This window comes from Amblyomma americanum, chromosome 4 (assembly GCF_052857255.1).
Source record: "Amblyomma americanum isolate KBUSLIRL-KWMA chromosome 4, ASM5285725v1, whole genome shotgun sequence".
Taxonomy (NCBI): domain Eukaryota; kingdom Metazoa; phylum Arthropoda; class Arachnida; order Ixodida; family Ixodidae; genus Amblyomma; species Amblyomma americanum.
Window position 1 is genome coordinate 137,239,775 of NC_135500.1, and position 17,592 is coordinate 137,257,366.

A 17,592-nucleotide genomic window follows, 5' to 3' on the forward strand; every position below is an offset into this window, starting at 1 on the left:
ACAAAACTTCGGCTGTAACAAAGTAATCGCCAGGCCCCTTCAACTTTGCTGTGATAAGGTTCAACTGTAGCGTAAATTTTACCTTGTGTAATAAACGCATCTCCTGAATTAGAACACTGTTCTTGAAAGAAAGTGAATTCATTGTGAGTAAACACAGTAGTTGTGAAGGCCAAGATGAGAGCTCATTGCGGCAAAGGATTCTGCCAGTGACCATGAGTCGTCAGCTTTCAGCCTTAGCTGTGGCAGTGGTTGAGATTTAAATGCAGAAAAGGCACTTTCACTGGAACACTAGAGTGCATTAAAGGGCCTTTTCGTGTCAAAACATTTGTTCAGCACCACTGTGTTCCTGACAGTCTGAGTGGTGTTTTGAGATGTGGAGATGCAGTGGAGCTCAAATGTGGGCTTGTCTTGGGGTGTGGCATGGGCGTTGGCAGGGTATCAAGCCGGAGACGTACGCCAACTGTGACCTCATTCCCGTGGAGTACCCTGAAGTGCGGCAGGTGAAGGCCAGCTTCAAGAAGCTGCTGCGTGCCTGCTGCCCCAGTGCGCCACCTGCCAGCCCAGAGCTCAGCTTCTACAAAATGGTCGAGGGCTCTGAGTGGCTCAGTCAAGTAAGCTTGCCTGCCATGTCACTCCGTATAGCCTACCTATTGCTTTATCGTTTCTTGCAACTTAACTTGCACATTCAGATTGGAAGATGGGCCCGATTGTGGGAACTGTGAGCCAGTTACTGCTTTGATATGGTAGCATCTTCAGAATTGCCTTTGGGTGATGAATATGCAGAAAGCATGGGACTTTATTTGGCAGGTTATAGGACCATGGGCAAGCGACGTGCTGATTATTGTCAGCAAACTTGTTTTTGCTGCTTATTGTTAGAGAACACCTGTCTCTCCTTAGTAACAAGATTAAGTAACCAGTTACCGTATTTGCTTGAATCTAGACCGGCCTCAATTCTAAGCTGGCACCCGAAAATTGAAGGCCAAATTAAAAAAAAAAAGAAAAGAAACTTTCCTCGAGTGTAAGCCAGCCGAAAAACAAAATTGAGAATGACAGCAGGAACAACGTGCAGCAGCATTTATTTCTACAAACCTGCTTCCGCTCGTCCTCGTCAGCGCTAACCTTCTTATCATGTGCCCACGCCACCACAGAAAGAGGAAAGGGGGTGAAAATGGCAGCCAATGCTCGTGTGTGCTTTTATCGGCATAAGCTACAGATAGTAACAGCTACAGTGCCGTTTTCTGTTGACCATTTCGTGCGGGCGCCACCTGCGTGCTATTTTCTTTTTTCGTTTTTATGCATTGTTATCATATCTTATTAATGCAACGACAAAATCCTCGAATCTAATCTAAGCCGACATAAGAGTTCCATATCCCGTGTTTTTTAAAAAACAATCGGCCTAGATTCAAGTAAATACAGTATTTCATTCGAATTTTTAGGCTGGAATTTATAACCTCATTAAAACATGCATTACTCTAAACAGTTGCTAAGAAAATGCTGTAAAGAAGCTCTGTCTGCACGGGATAAATATAGTTAATGCAAAATAGAATAGAGAGACTGGGGGGGAATAGAGTGATGAGAAGGGGTGATTCAGGCTTGAAAGATGGGGATGATAACAGGGATCAAAAAGCCAATATTTGCATAGTTAGTGCCATTGTCTTTGAAGGAGAGGACATTTTCAGATCATTCGAACTTAGTGCCTTTCAGGCGTAAAAATCATATTGGCTTTACTGGCACGTTGCCAATTCCATTTACTGTACAGCATCATTTGGTAAACAGTGTCAGTGCAGAGAAAGACTGTGTGGTAGTACACTCGTCTTGCAAACTTTAAAGATAAAGAAACTTAAAATTTGTTCAGATAAAGAGAACCGTTTGCAAAGCACCTGGTGCTTATGGGATTAAACGATCAGTTCAAATAAACAGGTGGTTTTAATAAATGAAGTTCTACTTTGTATGCTTGGCACTACGCTTGGCATTGAGTTTGACAATGTATGCATTTTGCATTGCAATGAGTTGGCTATAACTGTCTTCATGTTTTTTCTTTTCCTTCTCCCTTTAGCTGCAGTGCATCCTGCAGCTGTCAGGTGCTGCTGTAGACCTGATTGACGTCCAGGGCTCCTCTGTGATGCTGTGCCTTGAAGATGGCTGGGACTTCACCTGCCAGGTTGGTAGCTCAACTGTTGTCTCAGATGTATAGTAAATTACAATTTGCACTTTTCAGATGCAGAGTCATCTGTAAAAAACACTGCTTTTAAGTCTGAGTGAGACCAATCTGTATGGTCGTACGTGTGTCTATACACACTACGTGTAGGTGTTGAGTAGCGGGGGTATCGTGCAAATGGGTTCAGGTGTCCTAATGACTTGCTTTTTTTCTTTTTGCTTCATGGGGGTTTAACGTTCCAAAGCGACTCAGGCTATGAGGCGCGCCGTAGTGAAGGGCTCCGGAAATTTCGACCACCTGGGGATCTTTAACGTGCACTGACATCGCACAGTACATGGGCCTCTAGAATTTCTCCTCCATCGAAATTCGACCGCCGCGGTTAGGATTGAACCTGCATCTTTCGGGTCAGCAGCCGAGTGCCACAACCACTGAGCCACCGCAGTGGCCTCCTACTGACTTGCACTCTACTTTCGTTCTGTATCAACATGCTATATCAGTATTTGACTAGCATGTAGTAGAGCTTTTTCTTTTTGTAAAATTTTCATCATTCATCTTGGTGTGTGATTTAGTTGTGTGCTGCTTGTTCAGGCAGTCTGATTGTAATCAAATCCGGGCTCTGGGCTTATGTCAGTGGAAAGTTCCCATACACCTCTTATCCTCACCCTATCCAATTCCCTATGTTTACTGCATCAGCAGTAGAGCTCACATTTCCTCAAGAACGTGCTGTTGTGGGCATTGTGACAGGAGCGGATGAGTGTGAGGAGGAGAGGAGAAAGGGCGAGGGGAGGCACACAGCAGTAGTGCCCGTAGCGGGAGCGAAAGATATGAGCAAGAGCATCGGAGCTGCTGCCGTTGGAGCAATCGAAAGAATATGAGAGGGAAAGCCGGAGGAGGAGGTACGCAGCTGCGTGCCCCTAGTAGGAGCTTGAGGAACCAGCGCTCGCATGGGAGCCATCGCTGTCGGCCTGCACCAGCACCACTATAGAGCGGAATGCAGAACGAGGTGCTTGATGCACAGGTGTGCTGCATGATGTAGTGCGCGTGGCAAGAGCATGGCGCACATGTGCCGATCGCTTGAGCAGAGTGTGGCGCACTCTGGTTGGTTCCTGCCAAGCCTTGCCCCGATTGGCCTTGCTGTAGGGACTAAAGCAGCATAGCGCTAGTTTTCGCCCTCAGTCATGTTCTAGCATTTGTGATGGAGCCTGCCGATCCTTCGACTAGTGACACCGCAGCAAAACAAAAATTAAAATTATACTGCTGATGCAGGAATGCCATGTCACATTGTATGGTCACATGTCCATTTTTTTTCTTTTATACACTGCTGTCATGTACAAGATATGCATCCTGTCTTGTGCACTACAGGTGGCGTCTGTAGCTCAGCTGTGCCTGGATCCATACTACCGGACGTATGAGGGCTTCCGGGTGCTCATTGAAAAGGAATGGCTAGCGTTTGGGTACCGGTTCTCCTACAGAGGAAACCAGACTGCTGCCGCTGCTGCCAGTGGCTTCGCGCCAATCTTCCTCCAGTTCCTTGACGTTGTTCATCAGGTAATGACAAACTTAATTTATTTCTAAATGGTGCAAAACAGCAGTTCTAATGAGGCAAAGAAAAAGCTTTGCTGACTTGCTATAGCACCTAGCCAAGCTGAACGACTCTGTTTGCTTGATCATCTCAGTTTCAGAGTCATTATGCATGAATTGCAGATGTGCGATTACATGAATATCAACAGGACAAATGGAAATAGTTCTTAATGTCCGGGGGTAATTTTGTTTGCTTGCTTGTCTATTAACCCAGTAGAATAGTGACATGCTGGCATTAAGATGTTATATTCTGCCTTGGTTGTTCTAATAGTAATTTAGACCTTTATAAAATAGTGATTGTGTGGTATCATTCACCTCAGAAATATTTTTATTGCATATTTATCTCCGTTGTGAAATCTGACACCATTGAGCCCAAACGTCTTACCGTATTTACACGATTGTAAGTCGATTCGAATGTAAGTTGACCCCCCGCATCACATTTCAGGAAAAAAATGAAGGGCATGCCCATGGGCACATTCCACTGCGAAAATGTATTAGTCGCTAGACTGCTCGTTTACACTTCTGCCATTGTCCACGTCCCGCGAAATCCTGCACTTCGCAAACAACCGCACCACGACATCACCTGGAACAGCTGAAAATTTTGCCTCGCTGCAGCCGCATCATCCTTTCCGAAATGTTGAACTTGCGGAGTAGTGGACAACCGGAATGTGGCTGGCACGGGAAGATCTCTGGGGGTGGCTAGCAGCTTAACACGCCACCTTCAGCGGTGGCAGGCAGCGTGTGAAGAGTGTGCTCAAACGTCGCATTGCCGACTATCATAGTCGTCTGCCAGCTTTGTTTTTTTATTGGGGCTGTGCTGCCCATGGCTTAGTGTTCGGTTGTAACACTGGAGAGATGCTTGCAGTAGGTACCTTCTAATTTTCAAGGCCAAACTGTTGCACAATTCCTGATTGCGACTGTTTATTGCAATTGTTTCTTCTTTAGACGCCTAACTCTACCTGGGCCATATACCCTAGACTAGCCTTTTCCCAGCGCGCTCCTTCTCCTCTACCCTGTTGCAGCTTTTACGGCAGTTCCCGATGTCGTTTGAGTTCAACGACCTGTTCCTGCGGTTTCTGGCGTACCACCATGTGTCCTGCCGCTTCCGCACCTTCCTGCTCGACTCGGAGCTGGAGCGTGTCGAGCTTGGCTGGACTCCCTCGCCCAGCGGCGCAAGCAGCCTACACCGAAGTGGCCGCAACGTTGCTGCAGCTCTGGCTTCAGCTGAGAGTGGGTCGGACGAGGAGTCGGCCGCTGCAGCGGCTGCGTCGTCATCTGCCCGTGCCTCTGCAGCACCGTCTTTCTGGGAGTACGCTGACCGCCTGTGGTGCAAGTCGTCGGCCTTCTACAACTTCTGGTACCAAGCCAACCTGGAGGATGAGGTGCGACTTTCATTTTCTTGCAGTTTTTTTCTGTCCTGTCACCACTGTGAGCACAATGCTGCTGGGTTGAAAGCTCGGCAAGTGTGCCTGTGCAGTTTACTTGTAGCAACAGTTTTCTAGAAGGCTTTATTCAGTATTCCAGCATTACATATTGATCATGAAAGGGGCACTTAGATTTGCATACACACCTCATATGAGCATACATTTAGCATATTTCACATTTTCTGAAGTTGGACTTGGACTTCTTGTTTGCTATTCTTTCCAAAATATCAATATCAGCTTCATGGGCACATTTCATATTCCCACAGGTAGGGCAAAAACACTTGAGTCTTCTCTGGGTCTTTATTTAATTAGTGCTTTCTTGCCGGCTTAGAAAACAAGCCGCTTTGTCAGTGTCACAGTGAGTACGTAAGGTTTACTTGGATTTGATGTAGCATGCAGACTGTGTGCTATGGAATGTCGCTGATGAGTTGGAGCAGCCACATTTATGGTGTGTAGTTTGTGTAGTTTGAAGCAGCATTATAAGAAACTAGGAGTGTGCGAATATTGAAATTTTCGAACACGAATATGAAGAAAAAATGGCTTCGAATATCGAATCGAATCGAGAAAAAGACCCAGAGGGACATGTGTGACTTCTTTCCACGGAAATAAATGTTTTGTGCACGTCCCATGGTTTGAAAACAGATTTTTCTCCTTTTTTGGTGATATGAAGTCTCGGGTGGTGCTATGAATATTTTCGCCTCCCCTTGAAAATTGTATCACTGAGATTCTGCTGTAGATAAAAATATTTAGGAAGAGTTCTATATAACCAATAATTCATAATATCCACGTTCGTTATATTGAGGTGCTACTGTACATGGTTGATCACGAGAGTGAAGTACTTAAGAAAGTGGGCTGTCCCATCATGGTACTTCACCAGCTGTGATGTTCAGCTGCTGTGCATGAGTTTTGGGCATTACCCCCATGCACAGCAGACATGTTTTGATGGAGGTGAAATGCAAATGGCCTGCATACTAAAACACCCCAGGTAGTTTAAGTTAACGTCCTCCATTACAGTGTGAATCATAGCATGCAGTGACTGCTTTGGCAAGTAAAAATTCATTAATCTGCCATTAACTGGACGTGTCTTTGGTTGTGCCAGGTTCTGCGTCCCTACTCACACCTGTCCAACCTGGAGGTGTGGGAGTACTACCTGGAGGAGACCCTTTGCCATGGCCCCATCTATGATCCTGAGTTGGTTGTCCTCGAACGAGGGCCTAAGGGGGGCCCTGACCCAATGCCCCTGCAGAGGGTGGGGGGTGGCTCCAGCAGCAATGCCCCCGCGCGCCGCACGCTGCACCCCTGCTACGACGACGTGGCTGATGCACAGCCTGATGTCTTCACGCAGCTGCTCGAGGTGGGTGCAATACTCGTCTTTCATTAACTGACCAGAACCGCTTGCTTGCAAGCTTCCAAAGGTGTTCTTGTGGGGCAAAAAAACTAGCTCCTCCTTAAGGGTATGATTCGATAACCTTAATGGGTTAATGTTCATATATGCAGAATTGGTAACTTTCAACTTTACATTCATAGACCACTGGGAGTCCTTATACCACGCCTGGCACGGTGGTGCAGCAGTTAAGCAACTGCCCTGCGATGGCAGGTGCTGCCACCGGTGGGGGCTTGTGAGAACCAGGTTGCTCTTCTCAAGCAACCTCGTGCGACCAGTCATTAAGTTAATGGCCACCTTTCATGGTAGTCAGTTTGCTCACAATCCGGTGGGCAGGTTTTGATGATGCCGCAAGGTCACGTGACTTAGATGGCCCACATAGGTCGCCGATGCTGGACAATTTTTTCTGAAATGAAAGCACTAATGGTCTCATGTTAAAAGCACAGTACTTGCTTTTATGCAGAGGTATACCTTTGCTGTTAAACAAAGAATGTTGCCTCAAAAGGATGTAGTAGGCGCATGGCTGAAGTGACTGAAACCATTTGAGTTTAGTGTAGGAGACTCCATTCTTGATTCAGTGTAGCGATCAGGCTTAGTGTTTTGTGGTGCTTTTCATTCCTATCACTCACAGCTGTGACTGGTTAATCCTTGTAGTAGCCATGGCATGGCAGTGCTTTAACCTGTCGTGAAAGGTGGAAGGAATGAGCATATTAAATTTGAATGGAATTGTTGCATAATATTTGGCTGTAATGTTTGGAAAAAATACATGCAGCCTATAAAAACCTGCTCCTCATAGATGGCGCTCGGCATTAAAAATTCAAGAGATGATGTCGGCTGCAAGTTCACCTTTGTTAGTACCAAACTGCCTTATTTACATGCATATAAGATAGCCAAGAGTATAACATGAGGGGGAGTTTGCACCCTTACAAAAAAGAAAAATATTATTACAATTACAACACGAGATTGAGCCTTCCGGGTCAACCATAGTGCCATTTTCAACTATCCATGTCACTCTTGCCTCTCCTTTCCACTTTCATAACCACTCCTTGCTTTGCCCGTGCATGCCACGCAGGTTGCTTTTACAACCCAAGGTTGCCAAAACATTGGCCTCTCCCTGCAACTCGCGAGCCTAGTGGTAAAGCTACCTTGATAAACAGCTAAAAAAAAATGGCTCTATATCCTTACCCTGGTTCCAAATATAACGCGAGGCGCGTTCTCAAAAATATGATTTGCAGAAAAAATCTCTGGTTATGTTTGTGTGAATATGGAAATTTTGAGTGGATGCTGAAGTTGAGGTTTATCGGTAACTCTCGGAGGAGTCAATTGGGGCGGAGTGGTCTTGTTACTATAATGCGTTTCTAGAACTGCTCATCGAAAAAAACCGAGTTTTTCTTAGTTCCCACATAGAAAATTTATTGCTGAGGTGGGGGGCGGATACCCCCACCCCCTCCCCCCAAGCCTTACCTATATCTGCCTCTGCTGAAAGTGAGCCTTTGTTTTTTTTTTTTCTATTGCTACCTAACTGGATAGTGGTTACATTTCAAGAAGAGCAAGTTATGAAAGTGAGGATGAGGAATTTAGATTTCAGTGCACAACATATGACCTCAGCTTTAGTCATGATACAATATGAAACATGCCATCCCTCAATGTCCAGTGTTTGTTTTTTTTTCTTTTTTTTTTGCAGTACAGTCGTTCATAGACCTGTTTAGTGCACTTGAACTCCGTACCATCTGCGCTGTGCAGCATGCAGAACGACGTCTAGCGGCAGCGCCTGGTTCGAGATTGCACACCTTTGAGTGTCGTCTGAGCATCAGACATGTGCTACAGTCGAGCCCACATATAACAGCTCCACTTAAGACAAACTTTCTCATATAACGAACGAAACCTGCGCGACCGTAAAAATATACACTGTTTCAATGGCACAAAATCACACGTATAGCGAACGTCATTAAGCCTTGCTGATCAGTTACAGCGAACGGATGGCATAAACCTGGCGCCGCGATGCGAGATAACCTGCCTCCAACCCCTTTGTGCGCCCGGCGAGCGGTATTGTTTTTCCTAGCCTCATCGCAGGCAAACTGCCCGCCCCGTTTTGTGCCGCTGTCAAGCAAGCTACCCTTTCCCCGCCGACGTGCCTTCCAAGATCCCCTCCCGCCCCTCCTTGCAACTCCGCTCCCATCTCCTCACACTCTCTTGCAAATCCGCGCATTGCCTCCGCGATCAACCGTGCTGCCGTTGGTGCCGATCGCGGATGCCACGCTCCGTGAAGCAGGCCTTCCGTGGGAGCCAAGAGGTGGCTGCACTGACGCTCACGGACACCCCTCATTGGTCTCTCCGCTGGCACTGTGTGTCTGTACCTTTAGCTTGATTGGCTTGATTGCTGCCTGTGCACGCTGCACGTCTACCCCATCGCGCGCTTTTGTCACTCTTGTTGTGGTGCGGACGTTTCGTTGGCTTTGTTCAAATCTCGGGCCCTGGTTGTAATTCGGGATGGCGGACGGGAGTACCATGCCCATTTCCATTCTATTCTGCGGTAGAGATGATGAAAGCAGCCTGGGCAATGCTGGCGAGCAGAACTGCTTTCGCAAGGCTGGCTTCGCCGACACAGTGTCTGATACCGAGCCTGATGCTTCAGAAGATGACCAGCCCGGCGGCGATTTGTGGCAGCGCGTCGTCGACTCCGACATTGGAGGGGTCATGACGACGCCGACACCACGGAACCGTGCACGGACGAGTGCATCGTTTCTGAAGTGCAGGATGAGAGTGACACGGAGGAATCGGATGAGGATGAAACTTCGGAGCCAACACCCATAAGCGCGCCTGTAGCAATGAACTACATAGAGAGCAGCCTCAGACAACTTGTCTCCCGAGGGCCTCGGCGATAGCACGCTTCTGCTTTAAATAAGCTGGAAACCTCCCTCATCGGATCTGCGCTGCAAAAACAGACGTCCATCACGGACCTTTTTGCAAAGAAAAAAATTGGTGTTTTGACAAGCAACTGTCTTTAAAGCTGTGGTCCACTTACTACGAACTTTGGGATATAACGAATGGACACCGCATGACGCTGATGTTGGTTATAAGCAGGCTCGACTGTATCTCAAACCAGGCACTGCTGCTAGACGTTGCTCTGCGCGCTGCGGAGCACAGACGGCACAGAGTTCGAGTGCTCTAGACAGGTCTGTGGATGACTGTACAAAAGAAGAAAATGCAGGTGCAGGCAGAAGAAGAGTTAGTGCTAGGTCTTTGCTGAGTCTTTTATACTTTTTTCCACCATGTCCTTTTTTTCTTTTGCTTCGAAACTATTTTAGCCTGAACTGGCTGAACAAGGTTAATGTTTCATACAGCTTTGTACAGCTTTGTGCATTGCTGTTTTCTTCGAAAGGCAGAATCTTGCTGTTAAGTGTACAAGTTAAGATTAGTCTCGTACTAGGGGCGCTTATCTTCATGTGTAAGGTTAGGCTGTGTTGTACACAGGCCTGGAAAAAATAACCTGATCTTTCTTATGCCTCGCTTTTCTCGTGTACTTTGCTTCTTGTACCTGGACTCTGTCTCTCTGATTCTGCTGTGTGTCCTGTGTTTCTAACCTTGTTGTTTGGCGTGCTTGTTTTCTCCTTTCCCAGGGCTTGCACGACCAGGAGGCTGCCCTTGGCCACCTCCCACAGAAGTGGCATGTGCTCTGGAGCAAGCTGGACATTCCCGTCGTGGACACCACCCTGGTGGTCAGTGCTTTTTGCCCCGCTCTTAGCTTGATGGTTGCCACGGCAACCGATACTTTCTCCTGTCTGTGTTGAATGGTCGGGTTTATTTGGTGGGATAAGTAACTCCTTAGGTGAGGTGAAACCGTTCAAACCAGGAAGAAAAAAAAAATAGGCTCAATTTTTATTTTGCTTTAACTGAATTTTTCACCAAAAGAGGAAAGTGTTTAAAGGGGCAGTTACATGAGACGAGAAAAGAAAAATATTACAGATTGGAGCTCTTTTTTGGTGAACTCATTGACGAGTGAATGTGGAATAATTTCTGAGTTCCAAAAATTTTTTTCCATGCAAGAACATGGCATGTATTTCAAGCATGATCATGGAATTTATTTAGATGCTGCAAAACATGGGGCGCTTCACATGTGCCACAAACTATACACATGTGCATTCTTGCTGGAAAATGGTTTCCAGTCGTGTTTTCAGTTGGGAATTGCATTGGGGTTCGAACCCGACTGCTGCAGGCCTGGTTTCTATGGAGGGGAAAGGCTAAGGCGCCTGTGTGCTGTGGGATGTCAGTGCAGGTTAAAGATAAGATCCCCAGGTGGTCGAAATTATACCAGAGCCCTCTACCAGGGCACGTCTTTCCTTCTTTCTTCTCTTAATCCCTCCTTTGTCCCTTCACCTACAGCGGGCGCGGTTCAGGTGTCCAAGGATATATGAGACATACTGCGCCATTTCCTTTCCCCAAAACCAATTTCAGTTTCAAAGCATGGCTTGCACTGCACTATTGCCAGAGTAAGGTAGCAGTGTGGGTGAGTATCTATGGGGCCGCTTAGTGAGGATCCCTGTTCGTCTGGTGGACAGCTGACCATTGTACCCCTTCTACAAGTGGTGCCTCTAGCAGTGAATTTTTGCTACTAGACAAGGAATAGGCCGCACATCCATGCTAAAGATTGGATGGATATTGACGCGCTAGAAACGAAACACTATTCTACAAAACTGGCCTTACAATGACTGGTGTTTGTACCTAGGGCGGTAAGGGCTGCATTTTTGCCAAGCTGTGCTTAATCCTGACTGTAACGGTGTCCCTTCTTGATTCTTTATTACAGGTTACTTGTAATTGGGCACAGTTTTTTGTCAGCTATCCTAGTTTCTGGCAATATTTCTGAAAAGCATGGCCAACTTATATTTAAGCAAATACAGAAATGATGAATGGTAGCAGGTTGTAAAAAAAAAAAAATTTTAAGCTGGCAGAGCTGGAAATCCATTCCCCCCCCCCCCCTTGTAGTTGTTTCGGTTGTTTTCAACTGCACTCATTCCCAAAGTGTGTTTTTTTCTTTAGTTCAAAAAGACAAGAACATCACTTTTTTTTTATGGCAGTCACCATGTAAATTATATTTTAGCTACCCTTTGTGCATGTAGTAATTATCATAAATTCATCATAACATTGAATTGTCAAACAGCTTTTGTGGAAACTTTTACCACTGTTTTCTGTACAGGGTGCAGAAGCATGCTTATTGATTTCAGAACTTCTGTGTTGGCATTGCCTTGCATTCTTGATTTTGTCCTTCTTGTTTTTAACAGGATCTCAAAAAGCAACCTGCAGGCAAGTTGTATTTCTGGTGCAAGGCTGTAGTCTGCAGGGGCTGCCAGATTTCCATGGGGTCACTTAGATGCTTAGTGTAGAACCATTACGCATGGCATGATTTGGGTCGTATTGTACTGTGGAAGATAAACCAATGCTCTCTTAGGGTTACTGAGTGGATTCCAAGAGCAGGCAGATGTAGCAGGGGAGGGGGGCAGAAAATCGGATGTACAGATGAGATAACGAACTTTGGGGGAACAAGGGGGCTGCAGTTTGCACACGACAGGGTTAATTGGAGGGATATATGAGAGGCCTTTGTCCTGCACTGGACATAGGTAGGCTAATGACGATGTACTGGTAGGGTTCCACAGATCTGCACCAAGATGGATTTTTTTGGTGGAATAATTGTGACTTGCTGTGATGCCCTAACTTGTTTCCTTCAGGTTGCAGCTGAGTGAGTGCAGTTCTTACAATGTCCTTACCGAACAAATAGTGTCTTCATATTTTCATGAACAGTTGCTTTTGGTAATACAAACATACCATGAAACTTTTTTTTTTTTAACATTCTTGACCGTTTTCATGACATTTTAGCATAGTTTTGTGAGATAGCACATTTATGTTACCCGCATTCAGGCTGAGAAAAGTCTGCTTGCGGCTGTTGGCTAATGTTGGCAGTCATCGTTTGCTTAGAGTTATAACTGGGTGTGCCTTAACACGAATGCACTCCAGAACAAACTTCAGGAAGTTTCACTTTATTGAGGAGACTTTATTGAATGTTTTAACATAGACGGAGGACTGCTGTGTTTAAAATTTTAAACAATGAAAGGAAGCTGCACTCTTACTGTGGCTTCTTGTTAGCAAGATTTTACTCACAAAGTGGACTTATTGCTCCATACGCCTGTTTAGTTAAAATATTTTTAACAGGGAGGAGAGCAGCTGGTAAAGGGAAGGAATACAGTGAAGACTGCTTCTGAAAGGAAGGAGTGTTTTTGGGGGTTGTGTAATCGGCTACACAATGTAGTTGGTGTGATTGCATGGCATTGGTGTGTCTTGGTTAGAGGAGATAGAAAAAACTTAGCTAGCTACTGGATTAGTATTTACGGGAGCAAGCTATTACATCTGAAAGGAAAGGGCTCTAAAAATGCATGCCAGACAGGCATTTTAATGCTATGAAAGCAGTATATTGACATGAAATTTTCAGGTTCTGTTTCTTTGTTGATAACAGCATGCAGGGTCTTGGAAACAATATAACTGGCTCCGTTATGCTTCGCACGGTTTATTACAGCACCATTTTTCTCCTACAGTTTGTTTCGGTTTCTGCAGGCTTTGACGCTAAAGCACAGCCCATACAACTGCCACAAGTCACTTGCACTCATAGAATGGTGACACATTTGCTGCTCTGTCGTCTGCTACAAATCACAAACCCACCACAAGTCTCATGCACTCAAAGCAAATGACAAAGCCACTAAAGCATCACTGCTGACTTTTGATATCATAACTAACAGAAAGGAAAATCGAAACTCAAGCGCAAAGAAACTGACAGGCAATCGTACGAAGTGATGCGACAAATCTGCAATAGCAGTTCTGATTTCGCCATTGCTTTTTCGTTCCACTGCTGCGCATGCTTCTGGTATGTAGGGGCTTCTGGGGGGTGGAGGCTTCTAGAGAGTGGAGTTGGTAGGGAAGCTTTCTGGAAGGTGAAGTTTAGGTGAGTGGGTGAGTGGGCTTTCTGAAGGTGAAAATGGGTGGAGGCTTTGGACGTACAGACACCAGGATTTTCACCAACCTATCGCAGTAAAGTAGTGCTTTTATATATACTATGTAATACCCCTGTCACATGGCCAGTTTCAATGGTCGAGTCGAGGGGTTTCAAGATTCTCAGCCGCTATCGAATTCGAAGGGAGTTGTGTCGCTCCTACGCGGCAAATCTCAATGGCCATTGAAATGGCTTGGCTGGTACAGCTCTGCTATGTTATGGGAAGATGCTCCTGACATCTACGACACGAGTTGGTCATTTGCTGACATAGCGTGTGCATCTCTGGCCACCTTGTTATGTTTTGCAGCGCCAAGCATCGTTCAGCACGGAGTTTGTGCGGGCCCATGGGCGGGCGCTGCACAAGCGCTCCACCATTGAGTTCCTGGTGCGGGGCAAGATGGCTGGTGGTGCCTTGGAGGCATCTGGGGGTGCCCCCGGAGCTGCACCGGCAGTGCCTCCGCAGGCGTACCCACACCGATTCGACCGTTGCAGCTACTCAACGCCCACCTACTGTGACCTCTGCTCCAGCATTCTCTGGGGACTTGTCAAGACCGGTGAGGGTGCATGCAGATGAGGAGCAGAAACACTGCTCTCTGTCATGTTGCAATGGCATTAGGAAGTTTGTGAAGAGCCTTTAGCTCTAAAGTGGGATGCAGAAGGTTAATTGTTCACGTTGGCACCTTTTTAAAGGGACACTGAGGGTGAATTGAAGCTGGCCTCCTCTATCAATAAAGTACCACATCCTAATCATGACATGCTACTTTATTTTTTCGACAAAATTTTGGTGCATCGAGACAGGTTTTTTTCGGTCAGATCGCTGCTGCTCTGCTACACTGCTGTTCACTTCAGAATGGCGGTAAGCAGTCCTTCTCGGTGTAGATGTCACGAGGTTGAATCGAGTGGTGGGAGGAATTCAATTTTTTTGGCAATTCATTTTTTTGCCCCCGGACAAACAACGGCATAACCAGAAAGAGTCATGGACTTGATTTTTACCATGAGAAAAAGTTAGATGGAGTTGTCCTCAGTGCCCCTTAAACTTGTGCTGTAGCTTTTATGTAAGCATCCATGGTTGCTCATGTCTACAGCTGTGAAACACTTCCTGATGTCAATTTCTTTGTGCAATACATTAATTGCTTTGTGGGCTCCAATCGAGCTGACTTTGTAAGAAGCGGCTTCTAATTTGAAATGCGCTGCCGCCGTGGTAAAGTGGTTGTGGTGCTTGGCTGTTGACCCGGAAGACGCAGGTTTGATCCCGGCTGCAGTGGCCTCATTTCGATGGAGGCGAAATGCTAGAAGCCCGTGTACTGTGCGATGTCGGTGCACGCTAAAGAACCTGAGGTGGTCAAATTTATCCGGAGCCTTCTGCTACAGTGTCCATCATAGCCTGAGTCACTTTTGGTTGTTAAACCACATACTAACACCAAACCAAACCAATTTCAAATGCGAACATTGCCACCATCATCATCATCACCACCACAGTTGTTGTTTTGTTCTTTTTCTCCTCCTTTTTCCTTTTCGTCTTCTTCTGCTCACCATTATCATTGTTACCTAACGCAATGCACTGTGTACTGCCTCTGATCTATGCAGGCATGCACTGCGTGGACTGTGGCTACAACTGCCACGAGCGGTGCCTGCCGTCGGTGCCCAAGAACTGCACCAAGTACAAGAATGTGGTCCCAGATCCTGCCTCGGCGGCAATGGCCAAGGGACCCAGCACCGAGAATGCTGCCATCACCTCCGGTGGGTACACCTCTTTCTAGAGCATTGTGAAACATTTCGTCTTTCAGAAGGACAGCTTACCTCTTGGAGCCGATTTCCTGCGATTGCCAGTGCTGTGGGCAAGTGCAGGCGGCCGTTGCACTCACGTGGTTTCCCTACCACTGAACTTCAGAGTCTGAACTCCTGTGCTGACATATAGCTTCTTGTTTATTAAAAAAATTTGTGAACAGGGGAGAGGGGAAGAGCACATACTCAAATTCAAGCTCTTTATTTTTTTTCTTCTGCAATACAAAACATTGCAGGCGCTTGGAATTACCATCTGGTGTTAGATGTACAATGCGCATGCAGGCTGTTAACTGAAATAGTTAAACAGGTTAATGCCCCTAGATGTGTTGTCTATTGGGTCATCTTATATTTCTAAAGAAAAAATGGCTGTGGCTTAACTGTGGCTAAGCCTGGATGTACAAGCGACAGCTTTAATTATGCTGTGGTTAAGCTTGGTTAATCACAGTTGCAAGAGTATTGTTGACAGAGTATTGTTAACACAGTCGTTGAGCTGTGGTCTCACTCTTTATTTTTGCTGTTCCGCCGTTTCGGCGCTTCTCTTAGCCTTTCGAGTTTCATTCTTGTTCTCCATGGCTTGTGCACGGTGAGCTTTGTCAGCTGGATGATCAGACTCTGCCTGGTTTCGGTAGTACTGCACACGTGCACTGCACGCAGGCTCTTCGGCGTTCTCCCCCATGGCGTCTGTGCTCGCACACCTCGGTGCGCCAGCTCGCTCAGTCTCTGACGCCAGCTTCATGCACTTTGCATTCCTGACCCTCTTTAGTGAAGCAGCTCGCCGAGCGATATCCGCGAGGTGGTCAGACTCCGCTTTCTGATGATGGCTCAAAGCCTCCTGCTCCCGCGCAACGCTCAGAGAAGACGGCCCGGCCTCGCCCTCATGCATGGACAAGCTCCCACTGACTAGGCCAGCGCGGCGCTCCTCTTAGCCAGGCGCGCGGCAAGTGACGTAGTCAGGCGGCAACCCAGCTGCGGAGAGCGCATGCGCCCAGCTGGCGGCGGCGTAGCTCGGGTCAAATGAGGGTCAAACTGCAACCCACGGCGAGATCGGCGCTGCTAGGCCAGTAAAGCTTTTGCTTTAAAAAAGCTACTGCTCAGTATGTGAAACTACCTGTTGGTCATGTTGGATTATATAGTAGTGCCTGGTTCTGCTTTGCCCCTGCTGCCCTTGCAGGTGCCACCTTCAGGGGCGCACCTATCAGTATATCAAATGTCTCACTGAACGAGAGTTCAATAAAGCGAACATTAGCGCTGTACTTGTCCATGGTATTTTCTAGGAAATGTTCTGATTGCGCTATGCAGGGTGATTTTTTTAACCTTTACAGATTTTTATTTTAGAAACTGTGAGAGATATGCTGGTGTGGTCTGTTGAGCTGGATTGCTCAGCCAGGTGAAAATATGTACCTCATATGAATCAATAACTATACGACTAATTAACTTGATTAAATAACAATCTTTTTGATTTTAGGGGCAAGGTTATGTTGCTAAATTGATGGCCATTAACATCGAAGGTGAGCCCTGTTTTCTTAATTGGCAGTGTGCTTTGAAATATCGAACATCAAGAATATGCATTTCAAAGCTTGTTGAGTTGGCTTTTTTGCATTACGTAATTATAAAATGGCCACTCTGCACGTGGTATCATCGCCGAAATCAATTTGACTTCTTTTAGATCATCAAATGCACCTGTAGTTCATTCATAAGAAGTGCAAGAGACAGCATTTTAAAAACATGAAATGCAGGAAAGCCAACTCAACGAGCTTTCAAGTGTGTATTTTTCACATTCGATATTTCGAACCCCGTGCTGATTACAAAAATGTAAAAACAGGACTCGGTTTCAGTGTTGACGGCCATCAATTATGCAATATGACCTTGCATAACCTTGCCTCCTAAAATCAAAAGTGAAAAAAGTTTATTAGATAATTTAGGTTTATTAGTAGTTTAATTATTGATCCATATGAGGTACATAATGTCCGCCTGGCTTTACAATCCAGCTCAACAGATCACACCGACGTATCTCTTCCAGGTTTTAAAATAAAAATCTCTAAAGGTTAAAAAAAAGCACCCCGTATAAGCAATAGCAGAAATGTCAGACAGATACTGCGCCTTTTCCTTTCCCCAACAACCATTTTTCATTTTTTTTTTCATAAGCAGTAATTTCATATATCGGAGCGCCACTGTATTGGTTGCATTTCTGTGGTGTGGCTGCTATGCCTAAAAAGTGAAACAT

At 46.0% G+C, this 17,592-nt stretch overlaps 1 protein-coding gene across 1 annotated transcript in view; it reads left to right on the forward strand.

Moving 5' to 3' along the window:
* The window catches only part of LOC144128417 (myotubularin-related protein 13-like), a 145,843-nt gene that overhangs the window by 118,068 nt on the left and 10,183 nt on the right, over window positions 1-17,592 (forward strand). The window contains 8 exon segments of the mRNA XM_077661805.1: window positions 435-611; window positions 2,057-2,161; window positions 3,521-3,706; window positions 4,762-5,121; window positions 6,263-6,517; window positions 10,168-10,266; window positions 13,891-14,137; window positions 15,171-15,323. Coding sequence (XP_077517931.1) covers window positions 435-611; window positions 2,057-2,161; window positions 3,521-3,706; window positions 4,762-5,121; window positions 6,263-6,517; window positions 10,168-10,266; window positions 13,891-14,137; window positions 15,171-15,323 — 1,582 coding nt within the window.